General features: G+C 33.3%; 1 protein-coding gene across 1 annotated transcript; it reads right to left on the bottom strand.

The window, feature by feature from the left end:
• Positions 1-5,483: 5,483 nt before the first annotated feature.
• Positions 5,484-8,207, bottom strand: LOC115978337 (pectate lyase). The gene is made up of 4 exons (XM_031100360.1): positions 7,910-8,207; positions 6,585-7,242; positions 6,162-6,404; positions 5,484-5,811 (listed from the first exon to the last, which is right to left on the bottom strand). Exons 1-4 carry the CDS (start codon positions 8,098-8,100, stop codon positions 5,587-5,589), a joined length of 1,317 nt encoding a protein of 438 aa, XP_030956220.1. The 5' UTR covers positions 8,101-8,207; the 3' UTR covers positions 5,484-5,586.
• Between the last annotated feature and the right edge of the window lie 825 nt (positions 8,208-9,032).

Raw genomic sequence — 9,032 nt, 5'->3', positions numbered from 1 at the left:
TGCTAGCTTCATATCAAAACTATTTAGATGATTTTTTTTAATAAATATTTTTTGCTATTTAGTTGATCGAAGAAATAATGAAGAAAAGAGAAAAATATAATTTTAATAGGCAGGGCCGGCTCTAGTATGAAAGCAAGTGAGGCGGTCGCCTAAGGCCCCTGAGTAGAAAAAGGCCCCCAAATTTTGGCCAATAAAGTAATTTTTTATATTATAAACTTATTCATTAAGCCCAAAAATATTAGCCAATAAATAAAATAACTTTTTTTTTATCAAATAAAAAACAAGAAAAAAGAGAGAAAAATGCCACGTCCATAACATTTTGCACAACAAATCCTAAGTGGCAAGTTGTTACTGGCTGTTATTGGTGGGAAAAAAAGTAATTCAATGGTGAGTTTAAATTAGAACTAGTAACAACTTAATATTTAGGATTTGTTGTGAAAATATTGTAAATATAGCACTTTTCACAAAAAATGAAAAAAAGGAAAAAAAAAAAAATAGGGCAATACACAAAGAATTTCACAAATTTTTCACAACAGTTGAGTTGTCAACTTTTACTAATTTTCATCTAGGTCTACCACTAATATCACATTTTTACTTACCATTGCCAATCTGCCACATCAACAACTGTGAAAAGTTTTGTCAATTTTTTTATGTCTATAGATTTTCTAAAGAAAAAACGATTCTACATGGTTAATTAATAATTTTGCATCCAAAACAAGATAATAGAATTTAAGTAATGTTAATTTTTTTTTTTTTTTAAAAGTCATATTTAAATATATGAAAAGTCTCGAGTCAATTTTCACCTAAGGCCTCTAAATGCATCAAGCCGCCCCTGTTAATAGGCCAACTATTTAGTTGGAGAAATAATTATGAAAAAATAAGGAGGAATGTACTATTTTTTGGGAGATTGGGTTGTGCAAATGAACTTTTTGTTTTTTGTTTTTTGTTTTTTTGTTTTTTTTTTGTTTGTTTAGGGAACAATTGGGAGGCACCACGTGTGGTCTAGGTCAATGCATATATATATATATATATATAGACTTCGTAGTTATAGGTAATCTAGTGCTCACTTTATTTATCAATAAAAGCATAATTCTATAATTTCTTGATTTAAATAATTGTAATAGATTCTAAGAAATACATTTCTATTAGAGTGCCTAAGCAATTTTCGAGTACATGCATTGGGCTTTAATTACAAAGTGTGCAATGATAATGAGGGGTCTTATTTACGTAGTCTATACTACTACTTAAGGAGATTCCTTAGTTTGGAGTCTTTAGACTTCTATTTTTTTATGCTCAAAATACCCCCAAATTCTTTGTTTAAAATTTTTAAATAATAGGATTTGACATAATAAAATTACTAATTTTAAAACTTCTAAATTTTAGATAAAAAAAAAAACAGTTTTTAATAAATTTCATCATATTCCCTTTATCCTTATTTTATTTTTCTCTCTTCTCTAATTGCTCCACACACCCAGAAAAAAAAAAAAAAAAAAAAAAAAAAAAAAAAAAAAAAAAAAAAAAAAAAAAAAAAAAAAAACTAACCTTTTTTTTCCAAATGGTATGTTCATACCATCTTCATGGTGTGTTATCATTGTGGTACTTTTGGTTTTCGTATTCAGTGTAGTCAATGTATTATTTATTCATGGGGAAACAAAATAAAGAAAATTAAAAGGAACATTTTTCATCAAATTTGGCTACAATTAGAAGCTAATTTGGATTGTAATTAAATTTTCACAAGATAACATTTACTAAAAGTAATAATGAAATGGTCATCTTAATTTTCTCATTAAGTATTATTAATAGGTCACTTAATATTAAAATTAAGAAAGTTAAAATTGACACTTTAGACCACTGTTAGAAGCTAATTTAAATTTGGATTTTGATTGCGCTTTGACTTTTATATATCACTGATTTTCTCATATATTGTGCTTTGATATCAATTTTCAAAGGATGGTCACTAACTCGTGATGCACGGGAAAATTTTGTATAATAGTATAATACATCATCACACAATTAGAAATTAAAACCTTGAAGACTCATTAGAATTTTGAGGCCATAATAAGAATCAGGAAAACTTACCCTATGTCATACAATATGGTGGTCAGCCACATCACCATTACAATAAGTTCTATGGCACTTGATGTAGTAGCTTTAAATGGCTAAGATTGAGAGTTAAAAATGCAACTTTTAATCTCAACCATTGAATAAATAAAGTGAAAAAAAGTTAAAAAGTGAAAGTGGTAAAAAAAAAAAATTTGTGAATGGGGATGAAATAATTGCATCTGATCCTAATCCCATGGATGTTCCTATGACATCAGTTTGAATATTTGTAGAGTACTCATAGGCCCATAGCTAGTGCTGAGTGTAGGTTAACAATTATAGAACTACCATTCCATTTCCCAGTCTGGTCACCAAAAACCGAAAATGAATGGGAAATAAGGATCACAACAAATCCTATTATGGTTTATATGTTGAGCAAAGTTTAATTTCATGTGTGTAGAGAAAATAGCAAATCTGTCTAAAATCTGTTCAACATATAAAACCCTAAAGATGATACTAGAATTTAGCCCCCCCTCAATTGGATTCACCCTTTTTGTTTATAGTTTAGCCTCCCCTCAATTGGAACCCTGGCTCCGTCCCTGATTACGGCTCAACTGTATGTGGCACAAGTTTCTACTAAAGACCAGAGAAATCAAAACCAACCCAGACCCATGAGAAATCAACCAAAGAATAGAGAAATCAAAACAACCCATACCCATGAGAAATCAACCCAAAGAACACACAGAGAAATCAAAACCAACTCATACCCATGAGAAATCAAACCAAAGAATGCAAAGAGAAATCAAAACCCAAAACACAAACCACAATCCAAAAGTACAGAAATCAAATAGCACAAATAAGTTCACAAACCCGAGATTTATGAGACGAAAAGAGATAGAACACTAAAAAAAAAAAGAAACTGTAACTATGGCAAGCCTTACTTCTTGCAACCCATTTTCACAACCTCCGCAATACAAAACAGTAAACCCAAAATCCCAAATAAAAAACATACAAATAGAGCACACATTACACTCATTCACATCTGCATACATACATGGCCACATACCCACAAGAATAGCAATACCCAAACGCACGGCCAGACGCACACACACGACACAATCGATAGAGAGATCACAAGAGGAAAAGAGAGTGTGAGAGAGAGACAGAAAAGGAGGTTCTGACCTATGATGGCTGACAGAGAGGTTTGAGGCGGCAGCGGTGGCAATCAGCTCTCGGAGGCGATGGTAATGAATGGTGTTGAGAGTGATAGAGAGCGAGGGTTTGTATCTGAGTTTGGTGGTGAGAGTGAGCTGAGAGTTTTTTCAATTTAGGGTTTTTTTCGTTGTTGTGTCCTATTGAGGGTTTTTTTTTTTTTTTTTTTTAATTTATAACAAACCCAGAGCTGCGTTTTATAAAATGCAGCTCTGTATATGTTTAAGCTGCGTTTAATTAAACGCAGCTCTGAAAAAGTTCAAGCTGCGTTTAATAAACACAGCTTCATGCTCATGTTTAAACTGTGTTTCACAAAACGTAGCTCAGTTCAGCTGTTTAAGCCGTGTTTAATAAACACAGCTTTGGGATATATTGAAAAAAAAAAAAAAAAAAAAAATTCCCCGGATGGGTCTATAGTCGCGTTTTTAAAAACGCGGCTTCAGCCCAACCTAGAAAAACGCAGCCTCAATAGCAAAAAACGCGGCTTCAGGGCTGGTCTATATCCACATTTAGTAAACGCGGCTATAGGTCCAATGGTGGAGCTGTGTTTATGTAAAATGCAGCTCAAACATCACTTTGAAGCTGCGTTTTTTGTAAACGCAGCTCCAAAGCACATTTTTTGTAGTGTCTTCTGCCATAAATTCTCAGACGTACAATATAATGCTTTCACATCTTGCCAACAGTCAATAACCTGCCTTATCTAATGAAGACCTTGAGATGAAACCGCTACTGCCATGGGTAAAGAAGAAGTTCCACGTGCACAATCTGTTGCCCCAACTGAGATTATGCCTCTACTTCATAAGCTATAAGGGTCCGCATAAGCCACCTTAACTTGTTTGAGTACCGAGGTTCATGACATTAGAGATCATACGTCTTGAATCTTGGTGCTAATACCTAATGCCTTAGTCAGTGGAACCTTCCATTACAGCAACAACAATACTAACAAACAAGTCTTAGGGTCCATTTGGATATAGCTGAAAACTGAAACTGAAAAACACCGTAGCAAAATAATTTTTAAATGTGTAAATAATACCGTGGGACCCATTTTTAATGAAAAAATTGCTGAAAAGTGTAGTTTGTGGGACTCCTGAACAGTGCATGAGAGCACTGTTCACAGAAGAAAAGTCAAAAAGTTACGGTTGGGAAAAAAATATATATATATGAAACGCACTCTTAGTATCAAATTTTAATTAGTCTCTGTTGTGGATACTTAATGGATTAATCAAGCATTGACCATATATATATATTTTTTGTTATTCTATGATAGCCAAAATCATACCCTATGTCACATCCTTAATTGTCATGCATTTTTTATTATTACAAAATGTTATTCAATGTCTTTCTTCCATTTCCTCAACTTGAATCGGTTTACTCTCTCATTGGTGTTTTAATCGCTCTCTTCTACATATAACCTAATCATCTGAAATAACTCTCCCTAATCTTTTCATCAATAGGATTACCCTTATCTTAAAACAAATTTCTTTTCTTTCAAATCATTTTTTTTTTTTTTGAGGTTCCTTTCAAATCAGATATTCTTTCTTTGTATTTCCATTTAGCCATCTTTATATTCTTATTCTAGATACGTGACCCTTCTGTTAATGGCATAAAATAAAAAACTACCGTGATTATTTCGTGTGCGTTTGGAACGCATGTTTTCTGTGTGTTCTTGTGTTTGGCTAAAAAACAATGGGTCCCTTACACTGTTCACATGACCTGCAAGTACTTTTTTTAGAAAAAAAACTTTAAAACTGTGTCTCGCAGCACTATTCACACATTTAAAAATTATTTTGTTACAATATTTTCAGTTTTCAATAATAAACGGTATCCAAACAGACCCTTCTTTTCCACCTCTTCTAGTGGTGACTAGATTTCATATAAAGTTCAGTGGTTATAGTTTCTTCTGTTAGTACTTTGCTTCATATCTTTCCACATGACGTAGATATATAATTATTAAACTAGGTATGAAATATAAATTACAAAATTTACATTTATATTTATATTTTCTTTTGTATGACAATTATATTCCTATGTAATTATTTTTTTTTATACGAATTAATATTTTTAGGATTAGTTATATATACTGATGGAATACATCATATACCATCTCCGAGAATAGAGTGCAAATGAACCAACAAACCATCTATGCCATAAAATTGTCATTTCAAAACTTCTGTATTCATCCTCCTCCTATCCTACTCCCACATATCTCCATTTTTCTCTCCTTACCCATCGAGCCAAAGAATCAAACACATACATGAAGTTTTCTCACTTATTCTTTTGCAAGTCATCGTGTAAAAATTTACCCCCCATTTATAATAATGAGATAGTTATATTCTAACATGGTCTTCCAACTTTGCAGTTTAGTGAACCTGAAAAGCGAGTGAGTCTAGTGACAAATGTCCCTGGCTTCGCCTTGATCATGTCTTTCTTGCTGTATGGTCTCTTCTTGCTAGGGTTTCCAGATTGAACAAAGAATGCTCCATTCATCATAATATCTCCTTCTGACCTCCATGTCCAGTTCTTCCATACATCCTGCGTGGCATAGTCCCTCTTTGTCACCTAAAACACCCATTAAAAACAAAATGACTGTTAGTGTACATAGTATGGAAATATCATTTGGGTTAGAACTTACATATTGGCTAGAGTGATGCCATAACTATTAGCCCATTACAAATTTTGTTGTATAAATCTTACAAACTAATGTGTCAATTTTTAAAACATACAACGAAAATGTAATTAAGAAATTTATATATTACGCTATTAATGTGTCACCAATTCTATTAATTGTCAAGTTAGTTTTTAAGCCTTTTGTCATAAAATGGATAGAATTTTCAACATTTTCCATATTGGCAATTTTATCACAGGTATCTTCATGGGCTACTTTAGCATGGACATAACAAATTAATTACCTCCTTTGCAGCAACGTTAGGTGGAGCAATGAAGCGGTTGCCCTGGCTTATAATGGTAGGGTGTTGGCTACCTCCAATGGCATACATAAGCCAGTGAGTGTAGTCGTTGTTAACAACATGGAAGAAACCCCATCTGCACCTTGGCATTCTCTGCACCAATCCCCTTCCAAAATGATTGAACGCCACTGTGACTTGCATTTTTTTATCACCTTCAAAGGTGTCACTTGCACCAAACAACATTACCTGCACCATCACAATATAACTCATCATGGTATATCCATTTTCCAGTTTAAATTTTATTTGTTAAACTTAATAATGTACAAATTGTCACATCGTTAAAAAATTATCTTAAATGGTGTGACATTTGATACACTTTTATATTTATAATATTTAATCTCAACCATAAAATATAGATACACTTACATCGTTGTGATGGGTGAAGTGGGAGTTTGAAATGGTGATGGCAGTGGATCCTTGAATGGCATCAATAAGACCATCTTGGCAATTGGACATAGAAAGATGATCAAGCCAAATATTTGTGGATCCAAAGATAGAAATTCCATCTCCATCACTCGCTGTCCTAAACCCCACATGGTCCACAGAGTCCCTAACCGTGCCACCTGGTGCCGAAACAATATCATGTATGTGAAGCCCATGGATGATCACGTTCTTAACAAACTGAATGGTAATTCCAGCACCATAGGCAATGTGAACATTAGCCCCGCGTGCATCAATGGTCTTGTGTGAGCTCACAATCAACTCCTGGGACAACTTGATCACCATGCTGTGTGCAAATATGATCCACAAGGGCTTCTTCTGGATCACGGCGTGACGTAGAGTTCCCGGCTTTGGTGCCATCGCGTTGTTGTCAGAGGAATCCGTGACAATGTAGTATTTTCCCCGCTTTCCTCCAGTAGTCTTGCGTCCGAACCCTAGGACGCATTTAACCAAACCCTTGCGGTTTGTAGCCCAATTTTTCTTGCATCTCCAGCACCGGTCAATTGGGTTTGTGGCCCTGCATGGACCTGTGTATTTCTTTTGACCTAGACTCCTCCTTGTGCTGTTGGTCCTCTCGAAGACCCTGCATGAGTTCATGAACCACAAGATGTAATCAAAACAATATAATTACGTGCACATTGCAGCCCTTTGTTTCATATTAGACCCATACATTACAATGAAACCATACCTTACACAGTAAATGACTACATGCTAAGAGCCTCATCAATCAATACATGGTACTATTCAATCTCATGATAAAATTTTGGGATTCAAATCCACTTTCTCCGTTTCTTATAAACTAAATAGAGAAATATTAACGAATTTCTAAAGGGTATTTGTTAATGAACTATTTTAGAAAAGTTTTTATGGAAAAAAAAAATTAATGTTTTAATAGTTTTTTTTTTTTTTGAGAGAGTTAATAGAAAAAATTAGTTAACAATTAATATTTTTTCTAAAATATTTAAGGGCACTTATTAACAGTATTCAAAAGTAAAATTTAGGTAAATATCATAACTAAAAAAATGTGTGAACCGTGTAAAATGATATACGGTTATAATTACTAATTACTAGCTTTTAAATGCTTCCAATTACTAAGGAGGATCTTAGCCCTTCAAAGCTACTAACAAAAAAAAAAAAATATATATATATATATATATATTTATATATATGGTAAAATAATTGATGTTTGATAATTGTCTCTAATATATTACTTAATGAAATTAAACAAAGTGAATAATTGTTGGATTTACTCATTAACATGGGTGTTGAATTGCTCAGTGATTTCTTCTGGGTTTGGGTGATAGGCCTCGAGGGCATCCTTCCTTGCTTCCTCGGCTCGTTGCAGCCAAAACTCGTCGTATTCAGCAATATTGGCCTGGAGGCCTGGGATTAGTACAGCAAAGGAAGCGAAAAGAATGAAACTTAGCTTAGCTGCCACCATTTGATTTCCTATATGTGTACGTTGTTTTGGTATACTTTTGTTGTAAAATTTTCTTTTTTTGGTGAGAATATTTTTACTATATATGGCCAAGGTCTTGAAATGATCTACGCAAGGTGCAGTAGAGGATCAAGACCTTGCCAGAATAACCTATTGAACCAAGGTTACGTTTTCTTTAAAACTTGGCAGCATGTCCCTGGTCTAAGTTATAAGTGAACACAATTGGGGTGATTAAATAGTAAACTAAGGAAGTTTTATGGGCCTAAAATTAGAAGCGTAGGGAGTGGGAAACCATCGATCCTGTTCAAACGATTAACAGTTAAAATGATTTGTGAATTGTTATAAGACAGGAATATTTGATCGGCTTACTTTACCTTGCAAGTTGCAACCCATGGCCGCTCCAATTTCGTTCGAATTTAACAGCAGCGGTTTTTTTGTTTTTCAATAAAAAAAAAAATAAAAAACAAACAAACAAACAAAAACAAAAACAAAACAAAAAATTGGTCTAGAAATTTTTTTTAGTGTACACAAAATTTGTTAGATAGTGGCAACTATATTACTTGTGGTCAAGAATTCATGGTATTGTTAAGAAGATTTTACTCACTTGGATCATAATCAAGCTTCATTAAATATACACATATAAAAAAGAAAAAAACAGAAAAAGAAAAAAAGAGAGCATGTATTTCAGTTTGGGTTTGACTTCACTCCCGTATTTTTGTGCACTAAATATTATATGGATATAACACGTCCTAAAATGGCAAATATCAACCTAGTATCCAATCTAATACAAATGTTGAAATGTACACTGGACGAAAGTCTCACCCTTCCAATTTTACCCCACAACCAAGTAAATGGGATTGATAGAACAAAAACGAAAAATTAAGTTTTTAGACAAAAAAGAATTCACAAACATTTTCACAATTTTATTATAAGTC

Source organism: Quercus lobata, chromosome 2, assembly GCF_001633185.2.
Source record: "Quercus lobata isolate SW786 chromosome 2, ValleyOak3.0 Primary Assembly, whole genome shotgun sequence".
NCBI classification, from domain to species: Eukaryota; Viridiplantae; Streptophyta; class Magnoliopsida; order Fagales; family Fagaceae; genus Quercus; species Quercus lobata.
Note: the sequence above shows the minus strand (reverse complement) of the source record. Positions and strands in the feature narration are given on the sequence as shown.